Below are 23,302 nucleotides of genomic sequence, written 5' to 3'. Positions count from 1 at the left end.
GGCAGTGGTTTGTGGTTAACGAAAACCCTTCTCACACTTCGCTCCCGCATGGCATGCGATTCGTTGTTGACCGTTATTAGTCATGCGACCTTCCCATCTGCCCAGGTTCGCTTCCTGTGTTCTTCTTTTTATTTATTTTTTTACAGGAAGCATATGATGGAGTTTTGAAAAAGTTTGATGGCATTTTGTCATCCATCAATTGTGCAGCCGGGGTGTGATTTTGTTTTTTTGGGTTTAGATTGAAGCAGATGATTGCTTTTTGTGGTTTGATTACTTTAGGGCGTTGATTACCGTTTCGGATGTGTTGGTTTTTATTTAAAATGTTGTACCTAAATGTATGTTTTTGTGAGTAAATATAAAACTTGGATTTAGATTGTAATTGTAATTATTAGTTGAATGGATCAAATGATTTGTGGTGGATCTGGTTCACTCGATAATCAATACCTGGAATAACATGTATTTGGATTTACCAGATTTACCGGTCATCCATCACCTTGGGCTTTCTAGTAACAAGATTGGTAGAGATGGGCAAAGCGAGATAAGATGAAAAGTAGTTAGGGAGTGTTCCAGAATCTGTCTCATGCGACAACCGACAAAAACACAATCTATGGAGGTACCCAAGATAAACCTGTCACATGTTTTCACCCCTTAGGGGGGGGGATACATAAAGATAATAATTTCTATAAACACGCATTAAACTTGTATAATACAGTGTTTTCCGAGCCAATTTCCAATGTCAACCACAGTTTTCATTGCTTGCGAGGTGTTTTTCAACAGATTGTATTTGCATCATAAACATTTTTCAGTTCTCTCGCATGATTTTCAACATGTTACAAGCTGGAAAGAGTTTGACAGTTTTTGTGATGTGTTGAAAATCATGTGGAAGAATTGAGATGTTATTATGATGCAAATATAACACGTAACAACTGTTGAAAAACATATTGCAAGCGGTGAATAATGCTGTGCACATAACAGATTGCAGATGGATGAAATCCCTATGTCTTTCATTAGTTTTACCAGTATCATAGGATTTTCAAGTTTTGAGCAAAATATGGGAAATTGGTAAGAAAAACAGCAAACACATTTCAGTAATAAGGGAAATTCATCTAGAACACATCACATTGTTCAGTTCTTCTACATGATTTGCAACACGTCTCAAGCTGGATTGAGTTTGACAGTTCTTTATGGTTTTAAGATGTAAAAATCATATGTAAGAACTGAAAATTTATTATGATGCCAATACAGGTGTATGACAGGTGTTGAAAATCATCGTATAGGCGATGAATACAGTGTTTTTCGAGTCAATTTCCAATGCAAATTACATTTTTCATTGCTTGCGAGATGTTGTTCAACAACTCTCAAATGTTTTATTTGCTTCACAATAAATTTTAAGTTCTTCTGCATGATTTGCAATACGCCACAAGCTGAACTTTGTTTGACAGTTTTCTGTTATTCGATGAAAATCATGTTTAAGAAATTAAACTTTATTTTGATGTAAATACAATGTTGAAAAACATGTTGCAGGCGGTGAATAATGTTGTTCACAATAGAAAGTGACCCGAAAAACACTGTAACTCCCACCAACTAGTTTATTTTGCTATGACCCATGTGTATAATAGTCATGGCAACGGAATTGCCTCCAGACATCAAATGATTAAGGTTTTGCCCAGTTGATGTAATTCTGCAATACATCTACTACTTTTGTGTACGAATGACACTGAAAGCTTGATTCAGGCGTCCGTTACATAGGGAAACCATGGGACCAACATCAGCAATCCATCATATCAGCCTTCATTCATTAGTAATAGAATGTAATATTCATCTTACTCTCTTCTCTGTCACCTTACCAACCCCCATTGGATCACTTTCATCCTTCCAGCGCATTTTTTTTTTACTTTACCCTGGTGGTCCGAAGTGGGGAATCAATATTGAGCCGAGCGGGAATTGGGTTATAAAAATGGGTACTTTTGTCACTCGTCGACATTCTGAGCCTGGCACTGCCACCGTGTCGTTGCGCTATTTCTACGATGCGATGTTGCTACTGCTGCTGTTGATGGGTTGATTCCCACGTCCTTTGCCGGGCGTGTAGGAAGATGCTGACGTTGTTGTTGCTGCTGCTAATGGAACTGAGCTGTATTGTGAGCTGAATACCCACGCGACGTTCGTGTTATCCTTGGATCGTGTTTTCTTTTCCCATCGATTTACCGAGTATCGAGTGTGGGTTTGGCGTTTCCCATGGCAAACGTCACTCGGGCAGAGCTAAAGCTATAGATGGGGCTAAAGCCGTAAACTAATAGTTTTCTATAAAATTTTAGACTTTATGATGCTAAAGGAAGTGACATCGCGGAACTTTACTTGCTCTGGAAGCACTGAAATTCCCTTTCGAGATACTTCGTTTTTCGGAAACTAGGTTAAGAGATGTGCTGGTGCTCTTGTATCCAGAGTTGACGCGTCTCAAACGCTGCGGACAGGCGTAATGTCTCTATTATGGTTTAGATACGTTTTTTGTTTGTAACTTTAATCCAAATTTTTCCTCTCCAAAGCTCTGCTTTCTTTGTTTCTGTGCCAAAGTTGATGCCTGTGCAAAACTTGTTACCCTGCTGCGGCTTCTACAGAACATAAAATGGAAGACTAAAACTGTGTGCGCATTTAGCAATCAAGAGCAGGGCGGAAAATTGTATTAAAACTTTCCGCGCCGATCTTCTTCCAGCTTGCCAAATTGACTTTTAACCGTTTCCATCTTTCGTGTCTGCCGTGGGGGGGAACGGTTCTAGAAACAGGAAGGTGAAAAACGCTCCCACGCGCACACACCACAGTTTCCCAGACAGGTGCGTAATTAAGAGGCGTCTTAAGGTGGAAAGATTCTTGCGTGTAGGTTGCTCTGCCTGCTACCTTTTTACAGCGTGGGAGGACAAACAAACCCTCCAGTGGAAAACAAAACTTTTCTCAGCGTACGCTTTTTTTGCAATTTATTTCCTTCTTCTTGAAACATCTGTTCTGACAGTTTTGGGTATAAGCTGTTTTGAGAGAAGTAAGAACAAACGTATAGCAAAGTGTGGCATTTTTAACTTGAATTATTGCAGGCATTAATTTGTTATTAAATTAATTATTATTTTTGGAAATTACGTGTCGTTCACCCTAAGGTATATTTCTAAATTGATAATATATCCATCCACTGCTCCCGGTCTGCTGATCCCATTATCTAGTCGCGAAGGAGAACTGCTCCCCTGCCAAGCTTGTCGGCCGTAGAATAAACAAGCCGGCCGCGGAAACCGTCGCGAAACTTGTGCAAATTAGTCAAGTAATTAATTACGACTTAACCTAATTACACTTCTCACGTAATACGTCCCAAGGATGATGGACTGGAATCGACCTCTTAACATTCCCGAGAATCTCTCTCTCTCTCTCTCTCTCTCCACTCGGCACATCCATTCCCCTGCGTCGAAGAAGTCAATTTGCCACCACTGTGTCGATTAGTGTAAATTAAAGGATTTCTTCATGCGGTAAATGACCGCTGTCTTGTCGCTCGTGGCATGATGTGCGTCTGCCTTGTCAGGGGGGATATATCTGTGGTGTTTCCTGCCGAGGAAGTGTCGATGATAGAGCGATTACAAGCGCAAGGTGGTGGTGTCCAGCAGAAAGGGAGCCTTCCCGGGAATGAATGTGGTGCCACGTGATGATGTGGTTTGCTTCGGATGATGCACGCAAACATAGAGTTTGCTGCTTCGTTATCTTCCCGTGCGGAGAGAATGAGATGTTTAATGTACGGGAAATCAAGCAGTCATTTCAATTTATTTGTTTTGGGATGTGCAAGTATCGGTTGAAAGAGGTTGTAAGATAGTAAATGGTAGTGAAATTAATTAGAATTGCACACTGTTATCTTTGGGGAATATCTTTACCGTGGTTTCAATGAGAAATGGTAATTGAAATAATGAATAATCTTCTCTTCTTAATAATTTAATTTTATCCTGTCTTCATTTATATACACAATACTAGCTGGCCCGAAAAACTGAATCAATCCCTAAAAACTAAAATATTCCATTATTGGGGGCCTTCACGATTCTAGTTAGTTTTTTGTATGGAGTTTGACAGTTGGAGGCTGAAATCATGTAAACAATCCATACAAAACCACACAAAAAACTAGCCTGTGATTTTCAGTCTAGAAAATTTTAGCCTAAAAGCTAGAATTAGATTCGAGTACCTGCCCGAAAACACGGGTTTGTTTACATTTATCCCAAGGTGCATTAAAGAAATCAGGTGATCGAATCTGGAATCAAAGTGTATGTAGTCCAGGTGGTCTCATAGCATTTTTTTATAACCAAATTTGAATGTCACTTTTTGACAGAACGAGTGAAAACTTTTGCTCCAATGAGCTTTCTGGAGGCTTGACGAATACTCAAAACACTCTTAAAGTCTTCATTAAAAAGCAGAAGCGATAAAAATCAGTCTTCGAAATTCATACACCTTGGGATAAGCCCACCTGTATATTCTACTCACTTAGATAGTTGCTCGAAAACTGCTATACAATGCAACAGCTGACAGGCTGAAATTTCAGCCTACGAGCTTCAAACGGAAAGGGCCCCATTGCTTTGTTACTTGGGATAGTTGTATCGTGCCCGTATCCCGTCAGGATCCGATCATTGAGTGTAAACCGCCAGACACCTTACACCAAGTGTCAAAGTGCTGTATACAACACAACTACAATCCTGCTCTTTGTATGGGAGTTATCAGAAAACCATTACTAAATTGAGTTTAGTGTAACATCTGAACGATTTTTAAATCTTAAAACCTATTCTCATACCACCATAAGATGTGTGCGAAGTTTCGTTGAAAATGATCCAGCCGTTTCGTTTCGGAGATTGCTCGCAACAAACACCGTGACACGAGATTTATATATACATAGAAGATTAAACGAACAAATAATTGTTTCGCGTGGTGTCTCTACGTGGCAATTGAACCCACATCTGATCTTGTGAGAGCCGGTGCTGTTACCATTAGACCATCCAGTGCAGCTCCTGGACATGACTTAAATCTCAATTTAAGCGGATAAAATAATCCTAGTAGGGAAATCCACAGATCAATCATTTGATATCGCAGGCCACAACATGTTTTGCTCATAAATGGTAGCAGATAGCATATCAGACTGCACCAGATGATATTAAATTTATTGTTAATGACATAATCTTTTTCATTGTAGTATCGTTTCAATAGGTATTTCCTGTAATGCTGTATTGGTATCTGTTAAACTGTTTGTCTACAAAACATATCAAACTTCCGTTTGTAATATGATGTCCTCATGCAATTGTAATATCATCTGGTTAGTTGCGCTTCACATCTTCTCTTTAATCTTGTGCCTCTAAATTAATCTTCTGCCAACCCTCTCTCATCTTTCGATGAGATTCATTCATATCAATCTTCAGTGATGAGTGATTCGAATCTCGAGTTGAATCTTCAAAGATTCATCAATTGGTAGGTTGTTACGCCAAAAAGTAGATTAATAAAAAGCTCGAGCTTTATGATGTTTTTGAGATATATGAATCCCTACAATCTTTCGAGATTTTCATGTCATGTATCTTTGGAGATTTCGAGAAGATTGTTGTGAATCTTTCGAGGACTCATTAATTTTTCGAGATTCATAAATTCTTGAAGACTCAAGAATCTTTGAGATTCATGAATCTTTCCAACCGAGATTTAAATTCAATGAATCATACCAAAGATTTATTCAGATTCAAGAATCTGAATCTAATTTACCCAACACTACTCTAAATCACAGTCCTCCCATCGCAAACGGACACGTAATCAAATGGCAAGAAGCCGATGACAAATCCTGCCGCGGCCCCACCTGTTCGAAAGGGGGGTTCAACCCCTTTAACACTACTCGCCTATTTGCTCTGGTGATAAGAAACGGTGTGAAGGTTTCGGCAAAAAAGGTGCTATATTGAACGGCACAAAAGAGGGCCAGCAGTGATAACGATTACACCCGCCGCCGACCTGGTAATCGTATGTGCTGCTGATTCATGGTGCGCGCGAGTGTGATGTATGTTAAATAACATTGCCCCAAACCAGCTAGCGAAATGCATTCGATTGACGTGGTGGTGACGGCGGGAATTATAAGCCACTTTAAAACAAACCAAACAAATGACTGTAGAATGTTAAGCTTGTTTTACGGGTTCTGTTTTTGGGGCAGTAAATGGGCAACTTAACACTCCAAACAGTGAGATATCATTTAACGCTCCGACCGCCCCAAAAACACAAGACCTTGTGTGACAGGTTCCTGGTGTGTGTGTGTGGGGCGTGTCGTGAGTAATGTTACCGTTTAAAAGTTTTTTTTTTATTATTCGAAAGTACGCAAGAAACTCCCTTTTCTAACAACGTGCCCGTTCAAGTGAGTGCCACGTCATAAAGCACCCATTTGTAATTCATTAGCCAGCAACTTTATCATCACCCCGTTCGCACAACCTCCGCCACCTCTCCGATGACTTCTAGCCAAAGCTCTGAAGAGCTCGTTCCGTTCTTTATTTCACTGTTTGAACAAAGATATGAGCTCTAAGTTCTGCTTACAATTTCAATTAGCATAATCCGGCACTGACTGCTGCAGCACCTCATGCTGTAACTTTTTGCCTGCTTTTTTGCCTTTTTTATTCCTTTTCCATTCCCATATTCCATTCCGCCCAGCCAGCGCGCAGTACCAATTGCGAACGAATGAAGTAATTTGCCGCTCACCTCCAATCGTGCGTCGTGCGCGATCGAGAGATTGAATCCTGAATTATTCAAGACGCTTTTTCCACCCACTTCTCGGCTTCACGCGTGCGACGGGAGGGTAATAAACTTAAAGCTGTGTTGCAGTACGCATACACACACACACACTCGGGAAAGAGGAAAAGAAGGAGGAGAAGTTGGAATAGAACGAAATTCCTCATCAAAGCGAAAATTAGAAGCCTGATGAGCTTCGGATTCATTTGATGTTTCCTTTTTTTTGTTTCTTGCTAACCAGCACTTGACCGACCGGGTGCGCTTTACAGGGTTTCGAGCAGTACTGCAAAATGTCACTGTCAATGTCATAAAAAAAATGACTGAAACAAAATCCATAACAGCGTCACGTCATTGTGATATAACTTGTCACTGACATAGTCATGACAAATTCCGGCTGAAATAAAATCATGTCAGCGTCACGCTCTACTGTGGTGATCAGAGGCGAGCCTCAAACAGTTGGTGAGACCATCACATGCTTGGTGACATTGTGTGCAACCAACTCTTGGTCAGTCACATGGTCGCGACATTTTCAGTTGCTGATCATCGCGATGGTCACGGGAGATATGCATTGCGTGCGAGTGGTTCCAAGTAACAAAATGAGCATGTTTTCTCGCTCTGTTTAATCCGAACGATAATCAAAACTGATAGAGGGAGTGTTGGAAACTGTTATAAGGTTCCAACGGACTGTCAGCCAAGGCGATGTTTTGTGCGCGCGAAAAGAGATAAAAAGGCAAGGAAATCACATAAACGGGGACAATAACAAGAAAATATCCAAAAGTGAATAAGCAATAGCAAGAATAAAAGTAAACTAATTTTTTGGTGCACCTGTGGTGCCAACCTAAGAAATTCATTTTATTCAATTTTTCCGAGTTAGAACGGCAGTTTCTAACAGGGAGAAAGAATGCTCATTTTGTTGTTAGAGCCCACGCGCCAAGTATATTCCAGGAATGTCGTCATTATCACCGCCAAAAAATATCGTGACAAAGTGAGTGAGCAAGAGTTGGGTTCCAATCAAAATGTCACCAAGCATGTGATTGATCCTCCAACTGCTTGAGTCTCATCACTGATCATCTCAGTTGTGTGCGTGAGCTGATTTGAGCATTGTTTCAGTCATGAGTGTTGGTGACTGAAACAGTGGCATTTGGCAGCACTGTTCACAGCCAGAAAAAATCAAGAATTCACATGTTGTGTTCAGCATGTCATGACGCACTTTTATTGGCTATCAGCAATGAGCATCAAGCTACCACGGATATGTTCATTGTTTTCGTTGGTGAAAATCTCGTGATACTCACGACATTTTGCAGCACTGGTTTCGAGTCAAATTCCAAAGTCTTCTTCTTCATCTTTGGCACAACAACCTCTGTCGGTCAAGGCCTGCTTGTACCCTTGGTGAGCTTGGAGGGAGCTTGGCTTTCAGTCACTTATTGTTACCATAGCAGGATAGTCAGTCCTACGTATGGGGACACAGTCAATTCGGGATTTTAACCCATGACGGGCATGTTGTTAAGTCGTACGAGTTGACAAGTGTACCACCAGACCGGCCCATTCCAAAGTCTACAACATCTTTAATTTCTTGCGAGAGGTTCTCCATCTGTCTCTCCAACTGTTAAAAGTTATATTTTCATCATAATGATGTTCATTTCAGTTCTTCCACAAAATTTTCAACACGTCTCAAGCAGAATTGAGTTCGATAGCTGGATAGAAATTTTATTATGATACAAATACACCATTTGACAGCTGTTGAAAAACATCTTGGATGTGGTGAATTCGAGAGTGAAGCGGAAAACCCTGTATTCTGGCACTGCAGTGGGATTGAAATACGTTTGTACGATCTGCGCAAGGAAAAGAATTTCATTAGCATTAGCTTTCCATCTGCCTGCAATTAATGTGGTGTTGCTCGTTTATTTCGTTTCATGTTCGATTGCAGCTGTTGAAGCTTTTCGAACATGATTTAAAAACATCAAACGAAAGTGCATAGAAAATAGATAAAACCCATGAGACACACGGGGAATCGGTTCTTGATTGCGGGGGAGAGAGAACACGATCACGGTTGTGTAAACAAATTTATCACACCCCAGGTGAAAATGGTGTATCCCTTTCTTCCGTTCCCTATTACTTTTGTGGTATTTGAAAAAAAAAGGATGGGACTTCCCCTTTTTTGTTTATGGCATAACGCATGGATCCCATTTTTTGCATTATTTTTTTTACCACCCAGGAAAAAAGGCCGGCCATACAATAGAGATTCCCATACCCGCCCCGGGTTGTTGGGTCGGTGTATTAGTAAACGCACAGCCGCGACCGTTTTGCGAGAGCCCTTTTTCCGTTTCTGCACATTTCAATTGACGCCACCTTCCGCTGGAGAACAAAAGGAGCGGAAGTTTGGGATGGAAAAAAAGGAACGAAATTTACATTGTGTGCTGGTGGCGCGACTCTCGGCACTAGAGAGAGACGGGTTGAGTTTTTCTTTTTATGTTTTGCTGGTGCTGAAAAAAACAAAGACGAAAGAGGGGGGTAAAATACACATGTTTATGGGCGACAGAAGCGACGCGCCGTTAAGCCTAGCGATTTCGTTTGCCACTTTAGGCAAAAATATAGAGCACAAGCTTGTGGCTGGGGGAACTTCCTCTCCTCCCGTTACAAGCACAAAACGGTCGGTCCCGTAGAAGGATGGAGACGGTTTATTGGCAAACAATTTTCACTACATAACTGATGGTGGTGGTGCTTATACCCCCTGGACTGTTGGTAAAAGTGCCTCGCAGGAATTCGTTCGTGTTTTTTTGCCGATGCTGTGCGCCGTCGGTTTGGAAGGAATTTGTTTGGCCGGATTGTTTTATGTGCAATAATCATGTTCTACTTCGCTACTACTCTCCCCTTTTTTTAGTGCGCGTGAATTAACTGCTTGTTCGAGAGAGAGAGAGAGAAATTTGTTTACTCCGGGAGCGCGATATAAAATGGATTAAATAACTTTGAGCTGTAGTAGCTGGTGGCTGATCATGACGTCGTGGTAAAGGACGAGCAGCTCAAGCGCGCAGTTCAAATCTTTACTGTGTTTAGCGACTGATTTTGTTGCGATGATTTCGTAATGAATTCGGACGATTTGTTCATAGTTTTGCTGATAAAATGCAAAATATTTTTTAGACTCGTTCAAATATGATGTCTGGTCAAAGCAGAATGGTTTTATACAGTATAGAACGTAATTATATGGTCATACTGTTTTATTTTCCATTTCATCACAAATATTCGTCGTTGGAATGAAATGGAAATTTGTACTCAATGGAATTTATTAAATGCACAACATGAGTGGGTGTGCCAGAAATCTACTAAAGCTTCATTTTTATCATTAAATTCATACTCTTGAAAATAAATTACAGTATAGCGACGATATCCAATACAGTGAACCCTCTCTTATTTGAGAGGCGATGGGACTGTCGAATAAGAGGGGTTTTCAAATTACAGAGGTGAAAAGTGAATGAAAGGTCCATACAAACAAGAAGGAGACAGAACATTTAGTATGCAGCCTTAACTGTTGCTATAGGAAACTGCGAACAAAATCGCTAATTTGAGCATACATCTTTCAATAACCATGGCAACACCATACACAAATAAGAGGGATACAGATTTCAGAGGTTTTCCAAATTAGAGGAACAAAAATGTACTGGAAATCAAGAGACTGTGCAAAATGTTCAAATAAGAGAGGTTTATCAAATTGGAGAAGTGTCAAATAAGAGAGGGTTCACTGTATATCAAACATTTCATTTAGCACAGTTGCAAAGCCAACCTCTTTTTAAATTTAAACCACCAACTGCTCCTAATTTAATAAATAAAACGATTTATCCGTTAAAGAGCAGATTGTAGTAAAGCTTTATCATTATAATTTTCTTATTTAAAAAAAACAAGGTTTACCGAGTATTTAATATGTGAACTTTTTTTGTCGTTTACAACATGATATCAGACCACCACCATGGATAATTTGTACTGTTCCATGGGTTTTGCAGTCCATTTTCAATGTCAACAACATTTTTTATTGTTTGCAAGATATTTTTCAACAGCTGTCAAATATTGCATTTGCTTCGCAATAATATTTAAGATCCACCACACAATTTTCAACATGTCAATTTTCAAAAACACAATTCAGCTTGAGGCATTGCGTTTGACAGTTCTTTGTGATGTGTTGCAAATCATATTTAAGAACTGAAATTTTATTTTAAAATTATTTTATTATTTACAGTAGAACGTCGATTATCCGGGTAGCTCGGGACTGGACGGTTGCCGGTTAATCGATTTGCACGAATAATGGTCCAAAAAATGTCAAATTCACATAAAAATTATAGAATTGACTAGTTTTATGATTAATTTACTTCGAATCAATCGATTAATCGTTAGTAGAATATTATTTCAATCAATAACTATAGGTTTGACAACTGTTTATGAACAAAAATGAATTTCGAAAACACCTCTAGACACTACAGAGCTGTACAAAAAACTGGTTGCCCACTTGGCTATCGCTGCAAATGTTCGCTGTACGCTTGAACAGCTGTCACATTTATGCGCACGGTTAAACCGCCCGCCGGTTAATCCGCCCCCGGATAATCGACGTTCTACTGTATTTGCAATACAGTAGGTGACCGTTAACTGGATGTGTTTTAACTGGAGTGCTTTTTAACTGGAGGTTCGCTAACTGGAGTGATTCTCAGTTAACGAACACTTAAACGTCAAAACATGAAACATCCGGAAGAGAAATTTATCGCAAATGTGCATTTTTCAAACAAATTTAGAGTCTCTTGCCTACGTTTGCTATTAATTTATGTAATTACACGAATTAGTATACTTTATATCAACATAAATGAAAAAAAAGTTTGGTATGTTTATTCCAGTCAACGCCAATCAAAACAATCAAACCCTAGAAACGTCACTCCAGTTAGCGAACATTGTTCGTTAACTGGAGCTTGTTTACCTCTCAGTTAGCGGTCACCTACTGTACTCAATGTTTTAACAGCTGTTGAAAAACAAATTAGAGTAACTTGGAAAACTCGGTATGATCCCAAATATTCGTTTTTACACGTCCATTGATTGTTTTGAAATTATTTACCGCAATCATATTATTTAAATAATTCATCAGTTATTATAAACATGGAATTAAACTCAATTGGCTGTTTACATATATTCGAGGACGTATTCATACGAGAATGTTTGTACTTAACTGGTGTCTGTCTGACAAGCTAGGTACTAACATGTGCTACTAGTTTTGCTATCAATCTACCAATCTGCCATGACTTTCTAATGGTTGATGCTTTTGTCTTGTCATATTGTGACATCATTTGCTGCATATTTTCATAAGAGTCGCTCGTGTTATTCTATCGTATGAAAAACCATGATAATGGATATTTAATGGAGTTATTATCATAAACATGATAAAATATGGAATACTATTCGATATGATCAAAATAATTAAAAATAATATCATTACTTTAGCTCCTAAAACGATAATTCTATAGCTATGCCACGTACTGTTGAGCAAAAAATATTCCTTTAGGGAGGGCAAACAAATCCAAAGCAAATGATGATCACATTTCACATGTCGTTGTACAGTTCGTACAGTTCGTTGTACAGTTTTTACTTTTGCTCTTGGAAAAATTGAAAACATAATGATCAGTCGAAACTCAGATTGCGGAAGGTCAAAACATTATTTTGAGCCAGAATATGTGAGTTATCAAAGTACATTTTTACCCATCAATTTGTATTATCTTTTTTACTTTTTGTTTTAGTTTTACTGGAATTACGATTTCGAGAGTACGAAAAATAAGTCACACTTTTACGACCCGCTTTTATCATGATGTATGTTTCTGTTTGTTGCTTTTGCCTGTTTTGGTAAAACAGAATTTAAAAAAAACTCCTTATCCTCACATCCTTCACTCCCCCTTACCGGTTACAACTTCACCTCAAAGGAGGACGTCCAGCAAGAGGGAAAAGCTTTCAGCTCCATTTTTGCGGCTGTTTTTCTCTCGCTTGCTACTACAAACGGTGCTAATAACTTATTTTCCTTATCCCTTTCATCTCATCTGGACCCATTACTACACGCTCTTAATGTGCAGCGTCTGGCACACGCTCTCGGCCTCCCCTCGGATCCGCCTCGCTCTGTTTTCCTCCTGTAAAGCAAAACAGAACCGCGCCATGTTCCATCATCTGTCGGTACACACAACACCGTCAGGTTTTCTTGTGAAGAGGAGCAGTAGTAGTAGTACATCATACGCGAAAATTCGAAACGAAGAAAGGAAATGGGTGGGTGTCGGGCTACATTACTTTACCGAGGGTGCGCACTCATTTCAATGTTCTTGTTGTTGCGTGCGCCGTTCCGACATCCGGTCGACAAACAACAACGGTCGGCGGGCGGGCGAGTGGGGCACACCTTTTCGGGCCGAGAATACATAATGCCGGTTTTTGGTGTACCGTACGCAAGGTACTCACAGTGAGACTAACTTTCCTCATTTTCATCCACCACAGGAATGGACATTAAAAGGAGAAAAAGAAAGCTTAAATGAATTTCGGAGCATTCCAAGGAGCCCTCAGCCGGGTCCTTCCGTTGTGCTTTGTACGCTTTGGAAGGGGGGCAAATTTTGGGAAAACTTTCACAGCGAGAAAACAGCATTAGAACGTAAATAATAATTCATCCGGAAAACACCCGGAACTGTCTTTTATCTCTCGTGTGGTGATGGAAGCAATTTTTCTGCTTAGTGTCGGAGGTAATTTTCCGTGGTGGGTCGCGCTTTGGAGTAAGCTAAACTCTGACCACCTCCAAAATTGAATGGGAAATGGCCTTTGGTCTTTACATCTTTCGTGTAACTTTACAGAATAGGAACAAGAAGAACCTTTGATTGTAGAACCAGAAATGAAATTTTAAACAGAACAAACGAACAATTTCGATAAGAAACTTTACTTGATGGCAGTCTCGTTTTGCAGCAATAGAATGGTACGCCTCGAGGCAAATATGGAACTTTAGCCAAGCTCGAGAAACAACCCTTTTCAATCGTAATCGATCCGTAGCACAGGCGACGACCGGCACAGCGCATTTGGAGAGCCGCGCTTCGCTTCACTTTCGATCCAATGACGTCCTTCAGACAATAAAACCCTCCAAACCCGGACCACCACAAGCCAACCACTGCCACCTACGCGAAACATTCATCACGGTTTTGCCCTATGTCGACCGGTCCTGCAAGCGCACGAAGCGGAGTGATGTGAAATTAGATCATTAAAATGTATGCGGAGACATGATGTCGCCCCACGCAAAGTGCAAACCATATCGGCGACCGGCGAACAGCAGAGCACACATTTCAATGTACGTACCCCGGTACGACCGGCCAACCTCTGCCCGGGACTCTCCCTCCGGTTGATTCGGTTGACGTAAAGGTTCCGGCCATTTTAGCAGCTCAGTGCCACCCTCCAGTGTTCGCTTGGATTTCGCAGCCCTACCAGACTGCCGACGTGTCGTTGCGTATCGATACACTATATAGCCTCACTGAACCTGTGTGTGAAAGTGTGTGGGATGCGCTTGTGCTTACATTTTGAACCATGGTTTTTGGAGCTCCACTCCCTGGTCGGTTATGTGTGGCTCGAACATGTGTTAAATCACACAAAAGAATTGCTTTTGCAACAGCAGTGTGGTTTAGAATTTCGCTGCTCATCGGTACCATCGATGCCTTTCAGAGCAGATCCTGCCGAAACAATTGGGTGGGCGCCGTAAAAGGCACAATTTGGCGTCTTTTGGCAAAGTGGAATCGATGCGTGTAAAGCGAGATGATTGATCCACTCACTGCAAGGAATCAATTTGTCTCGGGGTGTGGTTGTGGTTCTGATACTACGAAGGTGGAGTACATAAAACAGTATCTTTGTGTTGGGGAACCATTTTCCCTTTGCTTTTAGACGGGGTTTGCGTAAAAAAAGCCATTTTTTGGTCATATTTGCCTATTAATGATGGAAAAAGTACTTATTACAAAAGGAAAGGCCTCAACAAAGTTTGAAGCAGCTCAACAGTGCCGTAAAAGTAAGCATTACTTATGTCTCAGAGTAAAGAAAAAAGTTGTTGTTTATCCTAATTTTCTGTCCCAAAATACTTTATTACCCAAAGTGAGTGTTCAAGTATTTAAATGTGCAAAATAAAATGGACAGGAACTTTAAAACATACGAAATGTTCATTTTTGCAATACATTTTTAGGTATTCACTGCCTTTTAATCGCTTTCATTCTGCCAAACAGTTCTATACGGTGCAATATAGAGTAGAGCTGACAAATTTAAAAATAATAGATTATGGAAAACTACTGCGAGCAAACAGAATCTGAAAAACTTTCGAAATACGCTATAAAACATCTTAAACATTGTCTTTCTTTTCTTCTATTTTTATTAGTTATCGGTAAAAAGCTCTGGTCGTTTTTAATTTCATATCCGAGCCCAAGGGGTCTGACTTAGATTTCAATATGCGACCTTCGTTGTGCAAAATCGCACCGTTGGCAACATACCACTGAACTGAACATGTCTAGTAGACGTAAAAACGAGGTTTGTTGATTCATTTCTATGAATACGATTATGCACACCAGTATAATTGTTAAGAAGTTTATCAAATGTTGTAAAATATGTTAAATATGTTGTAGCAGTTTATTTATTCTAAAAATACATATTTCACAAAAGGTTTAATCCAGCACGTATGTAAATGTTTTACGCCTTTGCTAACCGTATTTTCGTGATGGTGTTTCTCTGACCCACAAACCGAACGCTGCACAACACGTGCAGCTTCCCTGCCCATACCAAAACGCGATCGTTAAGCAGCATGTTGTTCCGTCCGAACCCGTTTCATGCCGTGTCGTGGCGGTACAATTTCCGTGGCCAGAATATTCGAGGTGTTATCGTTTTATTTATTCAGTTTATAACTTTGGGATGCATTCCACGGCAACAAAAATGCAGCAGCAGCAGCAGCACAGAGTTCCACAGTGTTCCTCTTTTGTGAAAACCACCCGCCGATTTTATGTTTGCTGCTTTTCCCGCTCCCCATCTGACACAAAAGCGGGTTAGGGAGTTGTGCTGGCGGTTGCACGTGCACCGGAGGGATTTTCAAGTGTATTTCAAGTTGTGCCTGCCCGAGCTCGAGTTCAAGTGGCCGGGTTAGTGGGGGGGAGGGTTGATGCTGGTACTCGTCTTCTTCTCGACCCAAGAGTGCAATACTTCCCTCCGGGACCGAGCCGTGTACCCCTTTATTCCCCAAGTTTTCCCTGTGTCCTGTAAGCGTTGAGAGAAAAGCACCTATTACGCCATCAAAACATGGTTCGAGGACCCGTGATCGACCTCGTGTCCCATCGGGTGGTGGTAGGTTGTGTAGCGATTCAGTCTACGGGTTTCGCCTCGGTCCGGTGTCGGGCTGTGACGACTCACTCTCTTGCCCGGAGGAGCAATTTTCCAATTTTATTGCACACAACAGTGCGCACATGGCGGGCGAACTCGCACGGGCGCTCCAAGTTATTTATGTGTCGCAAAACGGAAAGCGAATGATAAAAACTGACAAAACATGCTCATTAAACTTTTGCTCCGGTTAGTTTGTTTGCTAATGTTTGTTTGTTCGGTGTTTTTGTTAAGGTGCGCGAGACGTGCGCCACAAAAGCCCTGCCGAAACCAAATGTATCTCAACTAAAATGTGTATTATCATGAACGCTTATGATTCATCATTAAGCGGGAGCATATTCATTACCAAATTTAACTCTCCTGAATGCTCTTATCTTGTCGGTCATTCAGAAGTACTCCCTGTGCTAAAATTAAGCCTCCACACCGTCTCCATCTTGCACGATGCACACAAAATATCCCCAACAGAGCTATTCCACTGTGTGTTGCTGTTATCCGCTCGGCCCCTCTAGACAAAGTGTGCTCATTATTCTTCTAACCTCCAGCATTTTCCAGAATCGACTTCCGGGAGTGTTTGTAGGCATGCGTTTGTTCTTTCTTTGATGAAACGTACTGCCACCGCGTACATCTGTAACCAAGAAATGGCAAGAAAGGAACCTATCCAACAGCTCTCCCGTGTGTTTTCTCATGCATATTAGATGATCCATATTTATTTGCCCTGGAAACGCTTTGAAGCACGCGCGGCGCCTGTTTTTCCCAGACGCAGTCTGGCCCACACCCCAAAACCCACCGTCAATGGGCCTCGGCACAGTAGCAAACGCGGTACCATTCCTTTAATAGGCTTTATGGGAGTCGAAATAAAAACGGCGCGCGAGAAAAGGTGGCTTACTCACGACAGGTCGATTTACCTTCGGCTTCTACGTCTGGCGTCTTGTCTGTGCCCAAACCAAAAGGACACAGGTCGGTCAGCTGGCTGGTTCCCCCCTGGAAGCCCCTGGTCCTGGGATGACGCCATCGATTGGGAAGATTTATGCGCGTTCGTGTTTTATCGATCCGACGCTACTTCAACCCATGATGGTGCGTTTTCGTGTCGGTACGGACGGAAATGATACTTTAATAGTCGTCCCCATCGGGACACGTTTCCGGGATGAGAGGAGAGGTTTCAAGAAGACGTGTAGGAATGATGCGGCACTGTGAGGTAAAATCCTTGAGGCCTGCCACGAACCTTCGCCAGCAGAAAGAACGTTGGTTCATCTGCCGTACGAGCACGACGTACCGAGCCTGTGGCAAACCAGTCGGAAATGAGATATCCGATAGACGCGAGCACACGACCCCGGGGCCATATTTGCGTCCGCATGTTGGTGAAGTGTGGCCATAATTGGCTTTGGGTGTGTGCGATTGATTGAACAGCGCGCTTCAACAACGTTCGGCAACGATGGGCTTTGCGTCGTAGTGCAATCTTCATCTTTTGTCAATGCAGTTGGGAGTAGTGATGGGTAAAGTTGGCAAGAACTCGGTGCCGACTCCGATCCTATTCTGATAAATTCGGAACCGACTCCGGAAGGTAGATCCGCCCAGCATTATCCGGAGTCGTCTGAAGTCGTTCGAAGTCGTCCGGTGTCGTCAGGAGTCGTCGGGAGTCATCCGGCATCGTTCGAAAAGGCGTTGAAAGAGTTGTCCAGAGTCGTCCACAGTCGTCTGAAGTCATCCGGAGTCGTTCGGAGTGGTCCTGAGTCATCCGACTCGGTACGACTCCGACTCCAAACGAATCCGGGCGTCTCTGAATAATTCCCCACATCTCCAGATAACTCCGGACAACTCCGGACGACTCCAGACGACTCCGGACGACTCCGGACGACTCCGGACGACTCCAGACGACTGTGGACGACTCTAACTCACAACGACTCCGGACAACTACAGACGACTCTGGACGACTGTGGACGACTCTGGACGACTCTGACTCATAGTATTATCCAGCGTCGTCTGAAGTCGTTCGAAGTCGTCCGGTGTCGTCCGGTGTCGTCGGGAGTCGTCTGGCGTCGTCCGGAGTCGTCCGTGGTTGTCCGTAGTTGTCCGTAGTTGTCCGGAGTCGTTGTGAGTCAGAGTCATCCGGAGTCGTCCGGAGTTGTCCGGAGTTGTCCGGAGTTGTGGGGAATTATTCAGAGACGCCCGGAGTCGTTTGGAGTCAGAGTCATATCGAGTCGGATGACTCAGGACCACTCCGAGCGGCACCGGATGACTCGGGTAAATTCCGGACAACTCCGGACGACTTTGGACAATACCGGACGACTCCGACTCCGAACGACTCCGGACGACTCCGACTCCAAGAGGAACCAGTGGTTCAGATTTGCCACAGTCTACATCGGATTAATAATAACCAGAGTCTGATCGAAGTCGAGGGTGTGCTCCAGAGAGCACATCACTAGTTGGGAGAGCGATGCATGGAATCAATGTTGATGAAAAAAGGTCCCACAGCCCTATCGGTGGACCGGCCTTCTATCTCTCGTAGTTGTAAGAGGGGGGAAAGCGCATAGCGCTGCTCGTATTCTTCCGTTTTAACTAACGCATTCCTTTTTACTCTTCTTATTCTGCTTTGCAGGCCACGATCGGTATAGACTTCCTCTCGAAAACGATGTATCTAGAGGATCGAACAGTGAGATTACAGCTGTGGGACACGGCCGGCCAGGAACGGTTCCGGTCGCTGATACCATCCTACATTCGTGATTCAACCGTAGCAGTAGTGGTGTACGACATTACAAGTAAGTATTGGAATGGCAGGGCGAGTAGATAGGCTCCCCCTTTTCTCGGAGGGAGAAAAACGATTAATGCAAACGCCTTTCTGACCGAGCATATTTTAGTAAGACTCGTCTCTTCCCATATACTCGCATGAGTGGTGCTGGTACTGTTGCTCCAAGAACTCTGAATGCTTTGATTCATATCCATAAATCATGCAAGGTTTTGGGGGGCGCACTGTAGTGCTACGAAGACGTCTGGTGTCTCACACCGTACAGCATTATGACCGAGCAAGAAAAGTCGTTCGGATGATGACGTCCGTCGGAGGAAGTGCTGCTTGCGATTTATTGAGATATTCCAGTGACCTTTCTGCTGTTGTCGTCCAGGGGTTATGGACTACCATTGAGTCATCCCAGAGCAACCTCAGGGGTTTGACATTTTCGGCGTTTTCAGTATGTATGCTTTTCACATCACTTCTTGTGCTTTTTTGCAGGGAGAGAAAGAGAGCCCGTTGGGCAAGTGCGCGCCCACTTGTTGTTTGTTTGGCGTGCAATTACGACTCAAGTGCACGTTTGCTGCAGAGGTGTGGAGTCTCATAGGAGGAGGGCCTTTTTGCTTTGCTATACACGGCTTGTAATGTCGCAAGAACTCTCACCACCGGGAGAGGGCAACGGTGCGTTTGTGCGTTCGTGCTGATTGGAAAATATCTTTACGACGAAGAGCGCAACAAATTGTTTCCCCGTTGGCGCTAGGCACACTTGTGTGGAAGGCTTCTTATCACCGTTGACACAGTTAGGTCTGCCTCGAGTGGTAGCGATTGCCGTAACTCGATTGGTAATCGTAAAATGGGTCGCCGTGCTTTGCAATGGGTGTAACTCGCAATACTTTGGAAGCAAGATCTAGACATTTCTCTAAATTTGTGCAAATTACTTTGGGATTTTGGTAGTATGCAAAGAATTGGTTCAGAGGAGTCAAACTCTTTTGTTGGACTCGACGTAATTCTATTTATTTTTTAAGTTTATAGATAATATGTTCAAAAGATTTTTGACGGAGATGTTAGATCAAAACTGGAAGCGTTGTGTGTAAAAGCAAACATTTCAATGCTACAATTCCTGGTTTCCGATATAATCGATTAATCGATTAAATTCAAAGCTGCCCACATTTTGTTTTGGAATCGGACGAATGTTTGAACAATCCACTCCAATTCTTCCCACGCATCATTCCAAAAACCTGTTGAACCAAATGATCCATATCAACACATCCAATATATCTGTTAGTCATACTCTCCCCCACCTCCGGACATGACACCCTTCGTAAATACCTCTGCTCTCGTGCCGCGTCATGCGCTTGGCGTACAGTTTTATTAAATTTATAATTTTTCCACTGACTGAAAGTGAAACATTTACCCACAAATGCGGCACGTGTGGTGTGTGGGGATGGTGTTACGCGTGAAGCGGTCAATATTGTCCAAACTTATCACGCGGCTATGGCTCATCGATTGGCAGATGGATAGGACGCTGCGATTCAATTAGTTTCGCCGTGTGTGTGTGACTCAATCGGTCACGCATCAGCAACGATCAATTTACGCGCTTTATCATCCTCCATTGCACAACAACATTTTGATGATTCGCTCGCTTACGGTGTGCCATTGTGGCCCGATAGAGACTGTGTCACTGTTTTATGACTTGCAGCTTCTTCGTGGAGCGTTTTTTTGCGTAGAAAAGTTATGAGAAAGATGCAGACAGTGACCCGACGTGTCATCAAATGCACACAGTGACACCAACAAAAAATCATTACGCGATACACGCTGGCTGTGCAATAATGGCATGTCTTTGGGGGAGGATAAATAAAGCGAAAAGAAGTACAGAAGCGCCTCTCCCTCTTTCTCTTTTTCGTTGCAATTTTAAGGATAGGTCAAAATGCATTCGCTCGTGTTCATTCGTTCGTGTCCAGCTGGGCGTCCAGTGCACACTTTCGTTCGCTTTCGTGTCCAATCGAACGTGTGTGTGTGTGGTTAAATTTAAACCTAGAAATACGCTTCGACAGGCCGGCCTACACGCCTCCTTGGACGGCTATGATGTGCACTAACCACTTCACTGCAGTGCGGCGTACATCCGCGTGGCTTTCTGTGTGGCAGCGCTGCCGAATCGATTTCCGTTTCCACCAGCCACAGTTGTGTTTGTGTGTGTGAGAGAGAGCTCCACCACACTTAAATTGGCGGTAGGACAAGCGCTTATTGGTGAGGAAGCTCCGACCGACCCTTGGGGCGCTCTTCACCCAATGATGAGGCCAATCCCTTATAGCCCCGCACTGTCCTCTAATGGGCATCAAATCCAAGCTAAATGTGACCGATGCATGAAGCTAATGCAAATGCGGTCGGTAGGAGGTACCGCCGGCGGTGAGAAGATCGAATGAATAAAATGATAATGAAAACTGCCCTTTTTCCCTGAAATGACTCTTGTTCGGGGCGTTTTTCTTGGTCACATCCCACACTCTGCTGCTCTGCTAGCGCCGTGTCCTGCCTCTGCTTTGTGCAGTGTCTCTAAGCGGTGTCGATTCAGATTTCATTGCTTCGTTTGTGAATGAGTTGCTAATGAATTCTTTGGCCGTCGCAGCCACCGCAATGGGATCTAGTTGCGGACTGTGCAGTGCACAGGATTAAAGGGAATTTGAACCCCGTCTCAGTTTAATCGATTTGTAGTATGTATATAGGTTACATCACTTAGTGTTCCACACTACTGATGTGCTCTCTGGAGCGCACCCACGACTACAATCCTACTCCGACTATTGTTAGACGGATTCCGACTGCGGCAAAATGGGAAGCACTAGTTCCGCCCGGAGTCAGAGTCGTCCGGAGTCGTAGTCGTCTAGTTCGGAGTCCTTTGGAGTAGTCCGAAGATTCGTTCGGAGTCGTCCGAAGTTGTCGGAAGTCGTCCAGAGTCGTTAGGAGTCAGAGTCATTCGTAGTCGTACGGAGTCGTCCGAAGTTTTCAGAAGTCGTCCAGAGTCGTCCGGAATTTTCAGAAGTCGTCCAGAGTCGTCCGTAGTCGTTCGGAGTCAGAATCGTCCGGAGTTGTCCGGAGTCATCCGAAGTCGGCCGGAGTCGTCCGGAGTCGCCCGAAGACGCCCAAAGTTGTCAGAAGTCATCCGGAGTTGTTCGGAGTCGTTCGGAATAGTTCGGAGTCGTCTGCAGTCAGTGTCGTCCGTAGTTGTCCGTAATCGTCCGAAGTCGCCCGACGACTCCGGATGACTCCAGGCGACTCCGGGCGTTTCTGGACGACTCCGGGTGACTCTGGACGACTCTGGACGACTCTGGACGACTCTGACTCATAGTATTATTCGGAGTCGTCTGAAGTCGTTCGAAGTCGTCCGGTATCGTCAGAAGTCGTCCAGAGTCGTTAGGAGTCAGAGTCATTCGGAGTCGTTCGGAGTCGTTCGGAGTCGTTCGGAGTCGTTCGGAGTCGCTCGGAGACGTCTGGAGTCGTCCGGAGCTTCCAGAAGTCGTCCAGAGTCGTCCGTAGTCATCCGAAGTCATCCGGAGTCGTCCGGAGTCATCCGGAGTCGTCCGTAGACGTCCGTAGTCGTCTGTAGTCAGAGTCGTCCGCAGTCAGATTCGTCCGGAGTCGTCCGGAGTCATCCAAAGTCGTTCGGAGACGCCCGGAGTCGCCCGAAGCTGACAGAAGTCGTTCGGAGTCATCCGGAGTCGTTCGGAGTCGTTCGGAGTAGTTTGGAGTCTTCCGGAGTCAGTGTCGAAGGTAGTCGTCCGTAATCATTCTAAGTCGCCCAACGGCTCCGGATAACTCCAGGCGACTTAGGGAGATTCTGAACGACTCTGGACGACTTCTGACAACTTCTGACGACTCTGTCTCGGGGCGACTCCAGGCGACTGTGGGCGATTCCGGACGGCTCTAAACGATTCCGAACGACTCCGGATAATACTGAACTTCCTTCCGGAGTCGATTCCGAAATTATCGGAGTAGGATCGTAGTCAATTCCGGCTATTTGTCAACTTTACCCATCACTATTACACACTATGTTGGATTGACTGTTGAAACGATAAACCGACAATACACTAGGAAATTCGAGCTGTTAAACTATTATTTAAATTGTTTTGTACTTCTAATTGATTAGTTTCATATATTGAACACTTTTTATTCCCTCCCTTACAGACGCGAATTCATTTCATCAAACGTCGAAATGGATCGATGACGTGCGAACGGAGCGCGGCAGCGACGTGATCATCATGCTGGTGGGCAACAAAACCGACCTTTCCGACAAGCGCCAGGTGTCGACGGAGGAGGGCGAGCGAAAAGCGAAAGAACTGAACGTAATGTTTATCGAGACTAGTGCGAAAGCCGGCTATAACGTTAAGCAGGTAAGGGCATTGGTTTGACAAGCCTGCAGAGAGAGAGAGAGAGGCTTTTGCTAATTCATTT

The 23,302-nt window shown here is 43.3% G+C and overlaps 1 protein-coding gene across 8 annotated transcripts in view; it reads left to right on the top strand.

The window, feature by feature from the left end:
• LOC4577653 (ras-related protein Rab6) overlaps window positions 1-23,302 on the top strand; it is a 32,098-nt gene that overhangs the window by 3,932 nt on the left and 4,864 nt on the right. For all 8 annotated transcript variants that reach the window (XM_061654405.1, XM_061654406.1, XM_001238009.3 and 5 more), the window contains exons 4-5: window positions 18,734-18,893; window positions 23,036-23,241. In XM_061654405.1, coding sequence (XP_061510389.1) covers window positions 18,734-18,893; window positions 23,036-23,241 — 366 coding nt within the window. The remainder of the gene's footprint in view (window positions 1-18,733; window positions 18,894-23,035; window positions 23,242-23,302) is intronic.

The sequence above is a fragment of the Anopheles gambiae genome, chromosome 3 (genome assembly GCF_943734735.2).
Source record: "Anopheles gambiae chromosome 3, idAnoGambNW_F1_1, whole genome shotgun sequence".
In the NCBI taxonomy this organism is placed as follows: Eukaryota; Metazoa; Arthropoda; class Insecta; order Diptera; family Culicidae; genus Anopheles; species Anopheles gambiae.
This window is presented reverse-complemented; position numbering and strand designations above follow the sequence as displayed.